Below are 15,404 nucleotides of genomic sequence, written 5' to 3'. Positions count from 1 at the left end.
GTCACTGGTTTAGGGCTCCATCAGGAGAGCAACTGCTTGGAAATCCTTCTCTTTGTGGGAGTTCAGTGCTTCAGCTAAATTTCTTGGTTAGTGTATGTGTTAACCAACAGCTTACGATGAGCTTCATTCAACTGATTGTAGATTCAGTATTTCCACAAGTGCAAGACTAAAAAAAAGGGGGAAAAAAATATCAGAGCATAACTTAGATATCCTCCCTCTTTTGTATTTCCTGGAGCAGGCCTGTTACCCAAAGTGTATATTCAACCTTTCATTTCTTTTGATTTTTATTTCTTCCAGTGCTTCATTTCTTGGTTTGCTCATGTTTGTTCACCACACTGCTGCTGCTGCTGCACTAAGCAGTTTATTTTAGTTGATGGACATTTTTTTTTTCTTCCATGGGTATTGTATCTCTGTGAAATTCAAAGCTCATATGAAAAAGCAGCTTCCTTTCCATTCTGAAAAACCTAGAATTGACTTAATTATTTTAGATTTTCAGCGTTTCTATTTCTCGGTGAATTAGAGTGGAATACAGGATTTCTTTATTATTGTGATTGCAGTGCATGCTGCAGGAAAATAGCCAAGTAGAATCCCTCTAAGCTAATAGTCACAGTGCTGCTTATCATTGTCTCCGTTTTCTGCTGTACAGCAGGGCCAGTTTTAGCCACCTAAAGAATCAGGAACTGTGTGAATGTCTGGATTTGCGGTAGAAAAGTCTTGGTTTTCTACATTAGCCTCAGTTTTAATTCTATTTTTTAAAGTGATTTTTCTTGATTTTAAGAATACTGGCTTCATATTCAGCTCTTATTTTTTCAGTCGCGTATCCTAAACTGTACAATAGGAAGGGGGAATATAGTGAAGGAAAAGAACTGATGCTTTTCAGGATGGGCCCGACCCACATCCCCAAAGAAGTCTATGAAGGAGTTATGCCATTGACTTTCGTGGCTTAGGACTTGGGCCGTGATGTCTCAGAAGATGCAGTCATGTAGCAGGATTCTTTCCTGGTTGTTATTTTAAAACCAAAAATGAAATGATGTATTAGTTGCAAGTAATCTCTGCGTGCTGAAATCAAAAGCTAATAATCCGAGACAAAATTGGGAACACGAATTTCTAATGTCCAGTTTTCAAGTGCTGGTTTGTTTTGCTTTTTTTTCTTTTTTCTTTTTTTGTTTTTGTTTTAAGAAAGGATGTTTTTAAATGAGTTACAGCAAGATCTTTTCAAAATAATACAACAGACTGAATAGAAGAAGGAGCTCTTTGTGAAATGGTTAATAGGCTTTATTGGCAAATCATCACTGTTGCAAGTGTCATAGTTACAGCTCAGCTTTAAAGTATATGAATTTACAACCTAACTATTGTGACTAATATTTATTTCAAAGTACAGAATGTGTCACAGCAGTAGGGCATCCTATTATTAATGCAGTAAACTCTTGCTGTAATACTTTTTGGTATGAGGTTGCCGTGCTCGAGTTCCCAGCTATATAAAAGTAACAGTGAAACATACCTTTTTTCAGCTGTATCTTGCTGTAACATGTAAGTGACTCGCTCCCAGGAAGGGCCATATGGGCAAGTTGTTCCATATTAAACTACTGCAGTATAACTTTGAGCTGGCCCCGTATGCTATAAAGTCTCTGGTTAAAACACCCATTTTAAAGACTGTTTTCAATTCTGTTCTACTTTTTAAATCAAGTCAAGGCATGGCTCTTCCAAGTAATGTATTTGGGTTGGAATTTCTTAATATGAAAAAGTTCATGAATCCTTACCTGCTCTTTCATCACTGCAGTGCTGATGCTTTGGAAGGAACACATCTGGGTCTTGCTCTACTTTAAGTATTCTTTACACTGCATGGTATTGCGTGCTACATTACATGATTCTGCCACACAGTTTTCCCTCTGTTACACCAGGTTATACTTCAGATCTTAATTTCACTTTAGGAATTTGCAGCAATCTCATTGACTTCAACTGTGAGAGTAAAAGCTGCAGAAGAGTCACGTTAATGCAGGCAGATTTGAGCAGAAGATGATACATGGCCAACATGTTTTCTTCGCGTTTCCTTTCTTTTCTACTCTCGAAGAGGCACCTGCTGCTGCACAGGGACACTGCAGTAGCTTCCAAATCAGGAACATTCATTCTCTGTGCTTACAAAAGATTTCTTTCCTTCCCCGTAAGTCACCCCTTAAAAGCCATTCTGAAATATCAGTGTGTGAGAAATAAACACAAGAATCGTATTTCTGGGTAACGTGTATATATATAAAAATATATTTGTCTTAACAGCTGGTAGGTGAAAGGAAGAAAGCCTGTCCATTTACAAAGCCAAATAAAAAGCAACCTTTCCTGTTAAGTTTTGTATTTTAAACGGCTGTTATTCAGGGAAAGGGAATTCCCTGGCCTCAGTTTATCTCCACCAGAATATCTGTAGCTCACGTGTAAGCTTGTGTTTTGTTCTTTTTGCGTTGGCAGTGTTCTCCAGTTGAAAAGAAGAGAGAGCTCCCAGTCCTCTGCCTTTTCCAAACCTCTAGTTTGTAGTTGTACTTATCATCAATATTGCAGGCCCTGACACTCTGCAGCACTGTCACTGTATATACTGTGAAGGCAGTAAAAATGAGCACTAATCAATCTTTCAGGGAGAAGCAATGAGCATTAGAAGGCCACTATCCTGTGACTAAACACACCCCTTTTATGGAGTGTTGGTGCTAATAAAGGACAGCTTATTACTGAGGCAGAGACCAAAGCTTGGGTGAGGTCAACCATGACTGGCAGTCATCAGTCATTCTTAATGATACTTTTTCCCGTGCTTTCTAAGGGATTCTGAGCAGAGTGCAAATCATTTGGGGTCATCCATAGTTCATGTACCCACAGATGGCAAAGGTTTTGAAAGACTTTAGTTTAAACTTGTATTTTTTTTTAATGTTATTCAAGTAGGCAAGAAAAACCCCTCAAACAAAACAGATTTTTGCTTATTTGGAATGTTGTATTTTCTTTCACTCTAATAGATGTTTTACACACCAGAGTGCTTGTGCATTATAAAGAACTACATAAATTTATTTTTATGACGTCTGTCTTCTTTAATTATTACCTTTGATGTCTATTGGTGACTAAAGAGAGCTTAACAGGATTTCTCTCCCTTCTTAAATTTCGCAAAGTGAAACTCAGCCAGTCCCTGACAGATGTCTGTTCCTCACCTTCAGGATTATTTTATAAATCCCTTTCTGATGAGCGGAAGTGTCAAATCAAGGACAGGTCATAAAGTAAAAGTATAAACCTTTTAAAGGGAGACCTTGGTAATATATAAACATTTTGCACACTATCTGAAATTTTATGGACTTAAAAAAAAAAAATGATATTTTAGCCATAGGAAGGCAAAAGTTTAAAACACCAGACGGTGCGTGCATGTGTTTTTTGAATGCACATTTTTTTCCCCTCGCTCCCTATCTTTCTTTCTATAGTCATATTTTACGTGCATTGAGAAAATAACTGCGCTGTGTGTAGGGGCTGTCACTAAAGTTTCTGTTTCAAAGGATCTCCCTATTTCGACTACTTTGAAATTTGTGCTTTTTTGTTTGTTTGTTTGTTTTTAAATTCCTCAGTTAGGCACTCTCTCTGCCACCTTGAAGTTGGTGAGTGGGTATATAGCTGCTGTGATCTAGACAACTGCTGTCATTTTCAGCTGGTTGAGATGATCTGAGATCTTACTTGAGCGAAGCTGTTAGTTTCCTTCTGAAAACTGAGGTAACTTGGATCGCTTTTCGGATATACTGTTAACTCCACATCACTGCATAAAGTATTTTGTGTTATAGCAATACATTACTTGGTAAAATCCTGATGGCAGGTTGGAGGCCAAGTGAACGTATGTCGTTTTGTGTACCTATGTGTGAACGTATACGTACTTCAAACTTTGGCTATCATCGGCGGTGCGATTTTTACAGTTACAGTTGATTTCCTTTTTGTGCTCATCTTCATATTGTTAGAAAAGCCAAGCATGTGCAGCGTGTGTAAACTGAGGAACGCAGTTTCACTTGGTTAACATTAAAAGCTCATTTGTTCCCTTGTGTGTGTGTGTACAGCACCGAGCACAGTGGGACCCCTTCCCACATAAAAACATTTTAAAGTTTCCATGTTATGCAGTATAAAGTAGTAATGTGGTGAGGGGAGGGGGGAAAGGCAAATCGCTCTTTTTAAAGGTCAGAGTCTTTTTCCTCATGGTTTTTGTGGCTGGGGGAATTGTCCGATGAAGTCCTTCTTGGTGGCTGTTGTGTTTACTTGGCTCAGTTGGATCTGCTAATGTGTTGTGTCCTGGCTGAAAGCTAGTAACTGGTGCAATACTGTAATTACACATTGTATCCCCGGCTTCTGGGGAGTTGAGCAAGCCATCCATGAACCCGTATGAGTGGAACAGCACTACGAATGATAGAAAGTATGCGTATGTTATGGAGAAACATTTATGCAATGTTTCACCTGACCGCAATGCTTGTTAAAGCCTGATTCAGGAAAGCACTTGAGTGCTTTTGCGCACCCTGTTCCCAGTTCTGGAGTGTTCGCTAGCTCTATTATTAGTGAATGCACAACTGGTGCTAGAAAGTGACCCTGATCCAACAGCCGGCTTCTTGTAGTTGCAGTAGTGCGCCCACGTACAGCCCACTAGTGGAGCAGCACCTGAGGCTAGGTGTTCATCCAAGAAATACTTCTGCTCGAGGCTCCGTGTATCAGGTAAAGCCTTGCATTTTCAGTCATGCAGAGTTTTGGATGGCATAGTGGGGGTGAGAGCATCTGTGCTGAGAGGGAGATGGTGAAGTGCGTGTCTGGTGTGAATTTAACACTGGGTAGAGGGCCTATGGAAAGCTAGATCAGTGTTTTAGGTCGGTCCAACTCCTAGGAATGATATTTTGGTGCTGTGTAGGTCTTGTGCTAGTTCTCTGGTCAGAGGCTGAAAGTCACCTTTGGGTTCAGATGCCATCGTACTGCTCTTCTTAAAGGGGATAAACAAAAAGCAGAGCTAGGCTGTGATTGCATCTCATCAAGGTGATGTGCAAGTTCAGCCTTTCAGATAGGCGTAACGCCGTTATTCAGATTCTACATCCACATCCCTTCCTTCTCCCCACCCCCTAACCATGCTTTTGGATGTTCAGATTTCTTTTTTTTCCTTCATATCTGAAATCCTTGATTTTGTCTTTCCAGTCTGGTTGAATAGGAATCGTTTAGTTTATGCAGCTTTGTGCTTTTTCTCTACAGCTAGTATCTGCATGAATGTGTTGCAGCCTGATGCGAGTTCATTCGATTAAATAAAATGCTTAAATTGTAATCCGTGCAAAACGATCATATTTGAAACACTTGATGTCTCGGTGAGAATCCATTTAATAGTGATCAGATTTAAATGATTTAACACAGTAGTGATGGTGGGAGGTGGGGGAGGGAAATACAGTTTTGAGAAATTCCTGTATATAAAAAAAAGATTAAACCAAATTCAGATATGTCTCTCTCCCCCCTTCTCTTTCTGTCTCCCTCTCTCTTTTTAAGCAGTCAAAAGATATACTGTATCCCCAGTGAAAGGGCGCTTTCAATCCAGTTATCCACTTTACCCAGTCTCAGTTTCCAGAACCTTCCACACCCCCCCTGGTTAAACCACTAAGCCTTTGATTCCTTCCTGATTACACTATGCAAGACATCTATCAAACACTGTCTTATCTGTTTGTAAGGCAGCTCAGGCCTCAGATTTAAGTCATGGGTTTTGGCTACAAGTTGGAGTGTGATTAATAATTGACTAATGTAGCTTTTATTTATCACAGGCTAGCACATTTCACCATTACCGAGTTAATTTATGTTAAGTGTAAGCTGTCGTTCAATCTGTTTTTCAACTTTTTTTTTTTTTTTTTTCCTTAAATCCTAAGTCTATCTTTCACTTTTTGAGAAACAAAATCCTTACACAGGGCACAGTCTTGCTCGGTGCCAAAAAGTTGATTTCCTTTTCAGCGGGGCCATACATCACCGGCCCTCCCAGCTGCAGTGTCAGCCCCTGACAGAATGACATGTGTCATTTATCAAAGGGGCCAGGCCGGGCCTTGGGAAACGTACACGACAAAGCCTGAGAGAGTTCATTTCGCAGTCCCCTCCTACCCTCTGCGAGCCTCTTGCCAGGAAAGCCTGTGATGTTTCTGTCTTCACAGCATTACAGTAAGTCCTTCAACCTTCACAGAATTAACCCTCGCTGCTGCTGCGCTGCGGGACCTCCCCGGGGAGCTGCCGTGCCCAGATGCGGTGCTGCCAGCCGGTGCTGGAAACAGCCTACTGGGCTGCAGCCTGCCCGCTCCTCCGGCACCGCCGGGAAGCACTCCTGCTCCTGGGCCTGCTGATGGCTTTCCTTGTTTTTAAATCCTCACGTGCCGTAAGAATTAAGAGTCCTGCGTTTTTCCACAGCAGAACAAGGTCAAAGACATAAAAAATAAGGCAATAAAGCATTTCAGTCGTGGAGAAGAGGTAGCCGCTGTCCTGTGTGCAGGTAGAGATTTGTGCTTCACGTAAGGCAGCGAGAGAGGGAGTCTTCTTCCACCTTTCTCTTTAATTCTCCTTCGGGTGGTTTGAAAGCCACGCGCTGACACCAACACAGCAACGGTCTCTCCGTGTGCCCCTGTGTCACAGCCCAGCCCCACAGCCTGCCGCAGGAAGTGATCCGGTGGCCTCTCCAGGTGCTGCCATCACCAGCACCGCAGCCACGACAGGGGAACGGTCTCCACCTGAAGGTGTCACTGGCACCGAGCCGGTCGTGTCTCTGATGGTGCCTTGGTCCTGAAGCCCAGGAGATGACAGAAGAGTTAAAGCAGAAAATAATCTGTCAAACAAAGAGGAAAGCGTTTTCAAAATACAGCAACACTTTGCTGAAACAAAAGTTTTGCTCGCGTGCGTGTGTGCGTGTGCGGGTATGTTTTCAGTGTCCGAATTTTACATTTTAATCATGTCCAAAGAATGTGAGAAAGTTATTGTCTCCTCCCCTTCCCCCACCAAATCACTCTTTGTACTTTGCATAGTTCCTACCACACTGAAGTTATTTACAGCATCAGATATCATTTAAAGAGATAGCTAAGGAGACTGTAGCCTCAGCTAGGAACTTTCCAGAAAGGAGTCCTATAAATTAGCCATTGCTCAGGAGTGGCTGTTTTCTAGTCAGGGCTGGTCCTTTCATTTGTCTACATAAGGCTAATTTATTTTTGCAGCCAGATGTGGGCTGACAGCCATCACTCAGAGCTTCCTTCCCCCACTGTTAGGAGGTCGGGAAAACAGTCACGTTTCCCATTTTACAGAATCCCCATCAACATTATTGAAGATGGATGTATCTTTAAAGCAAAGATTGATTGTGGATATCGGAGTTATGGTGTCATTTATCATAGTGAATATTATTTAGACTTGGATTGTACAAGGCTGTAACTTGAGACACAGCCAGGGGAGGGACAATCTGGAAACGAGGATCCATGAACTTTAATGGATGGATGCTTTTTCAAAGCTCCACTCACTATAGCATGATTTACTTTTCTTACGGAAAGGAAACAAGCATTTCAGTTTTAAAGGGCCAGCATGCCGTCTTGTCCTCTTTAGTGGGTCCTTCACGGAGGCATGTGGGACTTAAAGCTGAGACAATAAATAGAGGCTGCGTCTGAATGTTATACGTATGTAAGTGCTTTTATATGAAACATATCTAGGTGCACTTGAGACTCTCTTGTGTGAATTACACACTACACTAGTTAGCTTCTCGGCTGGAGGCATACTGTGGCTGAATAATGCGAGGTATTGATTATAGAATGCTGTGATCTGAAATTTCAGAACCTCCAAATAAATTGCATTACAACTAGCATTGTTATATATCCATGTTTGTCTCTGCTTGGAGAGGCAAAGCATCTAAACTTCACAGGCACTTCCTGCTTGAGAAACAGAGTTGAAAAGTCCAGTAAATTGTACACGCTCCTGGTGGAGCATCGCCATGGTTGGTTGTTGAGAAATGCAGCAGACCTAAACAGCCTGATGCATGCTGTGCTTGTGTTCCACTTCTATGTAAAACACAGAAATGTAGTTCCCCATCTTGCAAGTGGAAGCATACCTTGTATTTTCAGAACACGCATTCTAGAAAACTGCTTACAGCCTGCTGCAAATCTGAAGGCACGGTTCAGCTAAGGTTTGCTTACGATCTTGTACCACCAACTCACCTGCATGCTTCATTGAATTTATTAGAATGTGATTCACATTTCGGAACATGACTTCTAATTTTAAGAAGTGGATGAGCTTGAAGATGCTCGGCTGACTTCAGAGAAGGGGAAAGTTCTTGCAGCTGGTAGCAGAGGTCTAGTCAAGCATGCTTTCTGCACAAGTTCTGCAGCTCAGTCCCAACTCAAAGCTTTCTTCCCTTAGCATCGTTTTCTAAATTACTTTGTCCAGGTAACCCCCTGCTCCCCAGTGAAGTTGCTTACTTTTCGTTTGACTCCTGATTTTCACTGATGACTTCCATTTCTGAATGTATTAAATTTTGGAGCTCTTTTCCATGCCTCTAAACATAGCTTGGATCCCTCTTGACCTGCACCCCTATTCAGGGGGTCATGTATCACAGTTTGGGAATTACCATCCTGTCCAAAAATGTTACCTCGGACAGCAGTTTATTCATGTGGGCTGACATGTATCAGCTAAGAGGCAGGTAGTTCTGCCACATTTGTTGTTCTTGATGAAATCCTCACATAATAACATGTAAGCCAGCGCTTCCACAAGGAAATACTAAATCTTACACTAAGTTATCTCCTTTTTTTCTTTAAACAAAACCAGAAATCACTTATCTGCCATAAACCAAATTCAGTAAGAGAGTTTTCATATGAATAGTCAAGCTCAAGAGTTGTTTTAAAAAAAAATCCAAACAATGGAAACAATTATGAACATCTGTTTTTGAATGCATATGTATTCTGTACATAACAAACAGAGAAATCCTATTATCTAGAACAATAAAAGGGAATTTCCCTTTCTGTCTGAACACTCTGGAAAGAATATGGTCTTCCATTTAGAATCATGGTTTGAGGATTTTGTTTCTTTTTTTTTTTTTTTCCTATTAACGAGATGAAAATGAGGGTTTAATTATTTATTTATCTGTGGTCCAGATTCTAATTTCAGGGCACTAATATAAATCCTGAGAAATCTATTTTTACACCTGTGCAGCTGAGATCAGAATGCCTCTGTGAAGTCCTGCTATATTTACTTATACGCAAAAGTATTTTTCTCTTGCTTGAGAAACATACAAAATGTCTTCAAAGAGGAAGCAGTTTATCAAATTCATATTAATCACAGCATCAATAATGTTGACCGGGGTCAAGTCATTACACTAAATATATTGTAACCATTATTAATGCATGTAGCTCAGTGCCATAGCTATGATATAAGACTGCTGTTTCCTGATTAAAAGCTGTTTGGTGATGCAGAGACTCAATACAGATTCTCCCTGCCTTGTGGTGACTGACAGTAGCTTCTGGTATTCTGCTTTCTTCTGACAGTGGAGTATATTAATATGAACACACCTTACAGAGGGGCCTACAAGAAGTGCAGAATGCAGAAAACAAAAGTGTCTAATTTCAGCAGCCACAACTGTGCATCCATAAGGCAGCCAAATTTATCATGGCACATTATGGAGTGCAGCAAATGTCATGAAAACCATTGTTTTTTAATTTTTTTCCCTGAGAGTCTGAATGAGGTGATTTATGGTAGTTATCCATCTTAAGGGTCATCCATCAACTTTTAGTTGCTAGGCAATCAAACCAACAGCTGTTTGCTTTGAGTCAAGCTGAAAAGTTGTCAGTCATCACATGCAGGTATGACCTTAGTGGTTAAAAACATTGTAATGCATGCAAAATTAAAGAGACAATGTCCTCTTTCATAAGCAACACAGGTAATGTTAACCCAAAGCTTTTATTTAAGGCAATGGTTTGAAGCGCTAGAGATGCTGGTCGTTGCATCACAGAAATATTCACATGATCACATAAAAGTTCTTTGTACAGAAACTGTTGGGGTAATAAATAATGCAAAACATAGTGTAGTCAACACTAGAATGCTGTTGCTTTTTTACAGCCTTCCCCTAGAGCCAGGCTAGAGGACACAGTGGGGAAACCCCTTGAATTTTGTGTACCCTGTTCCACCATGTTTGTTACTGTAAATGAAGCAATGTCACTTGTGATTTGGAGGCACTGTATTTGACAGTGTAAGAACAACCTGGAAACAATATGAGGACACAAATCTGTTTCCGTTCCTTGCTTCTGTTCTTCTGTTGAAATTGCTTGCAAGATGATATCCTTCCAATTGTCATTTGGCTTCACTGACTGCCATTCCTCCTTAAACAACTCTGCAACTACTGATGAGCTGGATTCTGCAAGGGATTCTAGAAAATAGTGAAGAAGGTGTAGGTAAATGGTTGAAGAGACAACAGGGCAGGACTTGTCACTAACTATACAGTTGATAACTTGCTGTTAGTGCCCGATACTTAAAAACTGCATGCATTTCCAGTGCTGTAATCTTGAGTCACCAAGCAACTCCACTCTTGAGATTCAAAGAGATGTTGCAAGTGGTGAGAAATACTCTGTGTGAAAGTGCAGAAGGAAAGCGAAGTGAGCCATTTTTGTCAAAAATCTGCCTTTTAGCCATTTCTTACCAGGAATAGCCAAGGTACTACCCTTCTATTAATGAGCTGTTTCCACGAACTCAACCATGAGCTGCAGACGTTGAGGTAGAAGTGTTCTGCGAAGGAAAGGTTTGTTGCCACAAAAAGAGTTGTTTTTCTGAGTCCGTGAGCCTTTCTTCCAAAGAAAAGAAAGGTTGTTTTTACCTCTCTGTATGTTAGCTCATACGCACTTGCAGACGTGAGGCTAGGCCTAGTGGAGATGACACATGGTAGTTTTCAGTAAATCTTAACTTTCTCCAGACCATACATCTTGTTCTGCTAGCCTGAGTGAAACACTAAGTGTCTTGTCTTCTCAGGGACTCTGCTATATGCTAACTAATCATGGTAGGAAAGGGCTGTCTTCTTATTTTGATAAATCTTTTATAATATTTCAAATTTTATTTACATAATTACCCAATTATCTTTGTCCCCTTAATGTCTTTGACTTTCATTTGTGTTTGAATTTTGTTATGCACCTATTTAGATTTCACTGAAGCTACTAGTGAACAATCCTGTGCCCTTGAAACTAGTGTCAGCTGTGTGGGCTCTTGCGTGGGCTCCCATTCACATAACATCTGAGCACTTTCCAAGTGTTAATGTAAAATATATGTGCAAAATACTCCTTGTAGTGAATACACGGATGGGTGATAACCATTTTCATAACATCCTCGCCATCGTATTTTCACTTATCATGTAGCTCACGCCAGGTGGCTTGTTAGCAGTTGCTAATGAGTTTGTTGTAGTGTGGGAGGTTCCCAGGTTGAGAGCTGTACTTGCCAGTTTTGCTCCCTTGCTTGGGTTGTTTCCAAGACTTGTGTGTTTGCCTAATGTTATTTTAAAAATCTTCTAACACTTAATTTTGTTCTGCACAGAACTGTAAATGTGGAAAACATGCGAGTCAAAGCTTATCAGGATGGATCTATTTCTGCTTGTTCCTTAAAAAAAAAACAAATACTCTCTCCTCTCATCACAGTAATATTTCTGTTAGCTTCCTCACTAAAATAGATTAGTAACAGAATAAGTCCTAAATGGATCTCCTGACATCTTTGACTCCCTTCCATTTACCGCAGGCAAAACCTGCTTTTCTACTTTATTTTTTTTAAGATAGTAACCACTATAACTGTAGAGAAGGAAGGTTGATGTAGGTTTTACAGGAAATTTAAGGAGAAAATGATCACTTTGGGACAGATAGTACTACTCTGTCAAGTATTATCCCATCTGCAGTAGAGTAATGAAACTCATAGTGGGAAAAGGTGGCAGAATCAGGCTATTTGATCAGGTTTAATCTATGAAGTGCCTAACCTAGTCCTTTAACCTTTAGTATAGCTCAGTATGTAATCCACCTGTCCACATCACCAGGGGGACAAAATGAAGAATTTAGCGTCCTTTTGAGCAGAATGAATTTCCATAGTGGATCAACCTAATGTTACAGTGATGACACGTGGTAATTTGATAGTTACCACATAATAACACGAACAATGCAGTACACACAGTACTGCATAACTTCATTGGATGCAATGGTAATTACATGGCAACTCACTGTTAACACTTTGTCTTCTGATTACCATGTGTTTACCTTGTGTCGGTGGTGTCATTAGCACAGATGTCTCTGCAGTTAAAGTACAACCAGTGGACTGTGTTCTTCTTCATTTCCTTTCTTTTTTGTTTGTTTTGAATCCTTGGCCAATATGTAGAGAGAGCAGTGGTTGTATTATATGTAATATGTAGAATTTTTCATCCATCCACAGAGACATACCTCTGTTCTTGAAAATTTTGTTGGCGTTTGGAGCGTGTGTATTTCCTTTCCTAGCAAATACTGGTGCATTCCTAACTGGAAAATGAAAAGAAACCCAAACAAATTTCCAAAAGTAGATTAGACTAGCTCTAGTAGGAAGGAACCTACAAAGTTCATCTATACCAACTGCTGGACCACTTCAGGGCTCACCAGAAGTTAAAGCATATTAACGAGGGCATTGTCCAAATTCCTCTTGGACACTGACGGGCATGGGGCATCAACCACTAGTTGTTCAGGTGTCTTACCACCCTCACGGCACAGAAATGTTTCCTAATGCTCATCCTCTCCAGACAGTTTTGTGCCATTCCTGTACTGCTGTGGGGTACCAGAAGCAGAGCCTGACACCTGCCTCTGCTTCCTCTCCTCAGGGAGCTGTGGAGAGCTGTAAGGCCGCCTCTTGGCCTCCTCAAGGCTGGACAGCCCAATGTCCTCAGCTTCTTCTCACAGGACATGCCCTCCAGCCCTTCTTCCATGCCTTGGGCTCACGTATCTCTGGAACTCCAGCTGGTGTCTGCCAATTGAAGGAAAAAGGAATCTCAGGATAAAGTTAATATTCAAGTGATAAAAATGGGACTGAGTAATGCACTAGGAATGGCTTTGTATTCAAGACAAATGCCGCATCAGATACACTGGGGTATTTTTGCCTGGTTTATTTGGATTAAAGTTAGCAGATAACATGAACATCTAAATCCTATATTTTCTCTTGTTAGCTAGATTTTTAAACAGCCTCTGGCTTTGTGTGTAAGTTACATTTATATACTTGTAAAATTGCTGTTTGTTTTTTTTTTTTCCAATAAACATTTTCTTTAGAGGCTCTGTCAAGATCGGAGTCTGCTCAGTTAGATGTTGTCTAGAAGCTTTGAGCACAGACTGTCCCCAAAGTTAACAGTGATGATGAAGAAGGCTAATATGATATACAAGGTTAGGAGTGACACTGTAAAGGTGAACACTTTAAACAAACTTTGTAGGGCTCACCCTTTCTAATAAAAATTACTACAATTACAGGCAGTAAACAGCATGTATTGCCTAGTGTCATCGTGCTTGAAGAATACTTCTGCATTTAAACTTCTAATGTGCTTTACTAGGGATCTGGTGAGTAGATGGAGTGAGAACTTTTTTGGATGAACTTAAGTTATCCCATTATCTATCTGGGACAAAAATACATTTTTATCATCAGTCATTTTGCCTTCTTTCTCCTTATATAACCAACAGCATCTACTTTTAGGAAGTTCCCAATTTCTAGTAGATCCTGATGAAGTACAGTTCCCTTCCTCAGATGAACTGTCTGGTTCCTCAGGTTAATTGCTCTGTTGACTCATGGCAAGCCCTGCCTCACATGCTCCACTTCCAACTTAACTTTTCCTTGTATCAGATACAACCTTGTCTTTCATTGTTTTCTTTATGAAAAGAGCACATAGGAATAAAATAATAGATTTAAGTAAGGATGAACATCCCTGCAATGTTTTGTACTTTAGAAATAACCTCATTTCTTCTGCTGGCTTCTAAAGAAGTTTTCTAGATTGGAGGATTCTGTTTATAGCAGTTTGAGGAAAAAGTCATCAAAACTTATATGCTGTGTAATCCTTTTGTACAGCACAGTGCCACCGTGCCAATTTTCATCTTTCTGTGCCTTTGATTGATTGATTTTTGTTTGTATTTTATATGCATCTTGCCAAAGCCCTGTGAGTTTATGTGTGAGACCCTGTGCTGTCAGTGCTGTGGACAGTTTGCTGAGACCAAAGATGGAGCAAAAATAACTATCAAAATTCCTAGCTATCACAGCTGTTTTGCTGCTGCTCTTCTGCTGAAGATTACCCCTCCTACAGCAGCATTACCTCACCTATCAGCAAACAGGACATAACTCCACTCCTCAGCTACATCTGAGCAGAGCCTCAGCGTCATCACTTGAATTCACTTCCACTGGCAGACTGCACCTGATGCAGCTGGATCTGTTCTTAGAAATCAGATGAGCTTTCCAAAAACTAAATCCAGTTCCTTGGATGTGCTTTGTGGTCGAGCACCAGTGTGCATTCTGTACGTACAAGTATTCAGTGAAATGTTCTGACTTGGAACATTTCCTTTAGAAACTTGTAGCTCTGTGGGTAGAGAGGTAGTCTTTGCCTGGCATGCTAACAGTGAAGTTGTTTAGATGCCTTTTGGTACACAACAAGAAGCATCAGCAGTTCATCCTATCAGCCCTCATGTCTTTCTGGCATTCTAAAACACTGGGGATAATTTTATTCCTGACTTTCCCTGCTTCCTAAAGAAGATAATCTCAAAGATTTCTTCTTTTTTTTTTTTTTTTTCCTTCTGAAAACAAGGTTATTGGACTTTCTGCGAACCAACCTTTCTCTCTATGTTCTTGATTCAGTAATACCAGAGATCTGCAACTTTGCTACATTTTCTGCCATGATTTTTTAAGACAAACAGAAGGTGAGATTCTGAGATGTACAATCAAATACAAAAATGCAAGGATGCAGTAAAGGGTAGTAAGCTGTGGGTAGGGTATATATAATATATTCTGATTAAACCCTTCTTCTTATGGTTTAAAAACTCTCCCACTTTCTCTGTTTTGATTAGCCTTTCCTAGATGTAATTGCATTTTCTTCATTGGAGTTGGATACAACTGGATAAAGCAGTAAAATCTTACACTCCCAGAACTTTTCATTGCTATCTTTTTTTATTTCCAGATAATAAAAGTTGTGAAGAAATAAAGCACTACTCTTTAATCTTTTCCTATTTTTTGTCTGCACTTCTGAGGCATATTATCTAGCCCAAGAAAAGCTTGTGTGTGTGTGTGCGTGTATTTATGTATAAACAAACTTGTGAGTAAAATTCTGCAGGGTGGTAGTAAAACATCTGCTTAGTTCAGTGTATCATGAAGCACAAGGCCAAAAGCTGAATGATTCTACCTCTTGAGAAAGGTGTGTATACAACCGCATG

At 40.3% G+C, this 15,404-nt stretch overlaps 1 protein-coding gene across 2 annotated transcripts in view; it reads left to right on the top strand.

Annotated features, from left to right (window-relative positions):
* The window catches only part of TSHZ1 (teashirt zinc finger homeobox 1), a 54,594-nt gene that overhangs the window by 9,607 nt on the left and 29,583 nt on the right, over positions 1-15,404 (top strand). The window contains exon 1 of one of the 2 annotated variants that reach the window (XM_040695660.2): positions 6,056-6,165. The exons of the other annotated variant lie outside the window; for it this stretch is intronic. Coding sequence (XP_040551594.1) covers positions 6,141-6,165 — 25 coding nt within the window. The 5' untranslated portion in view covers positions 6,056-6,140. Of the gene's footprint in view, positions 1-6,055; positions 6,166-15,404 lie in introns of those variants that run through there. 2 annotated transcript variants of the gene reach the window in all.

The sequence above is a fragment of the Gallus gallus genome, chromosome 2 (assembly GCF_016699485.2).
Source record: "Gallus gallus isolate bGalGal1 chromosome 2, bGalGal1.mat.broiler.GRCg7b, whole genome shotgun sequence".
NCBI classification, from domain to species: Eukaryota; Metazoa; Chordata; class Aves; order Galliformes; family Phasianidae; genus Gallus; species Gallus gallus.
This window is presented reverse-complemented; position numbering and strand designations above follow the sequence as displayed.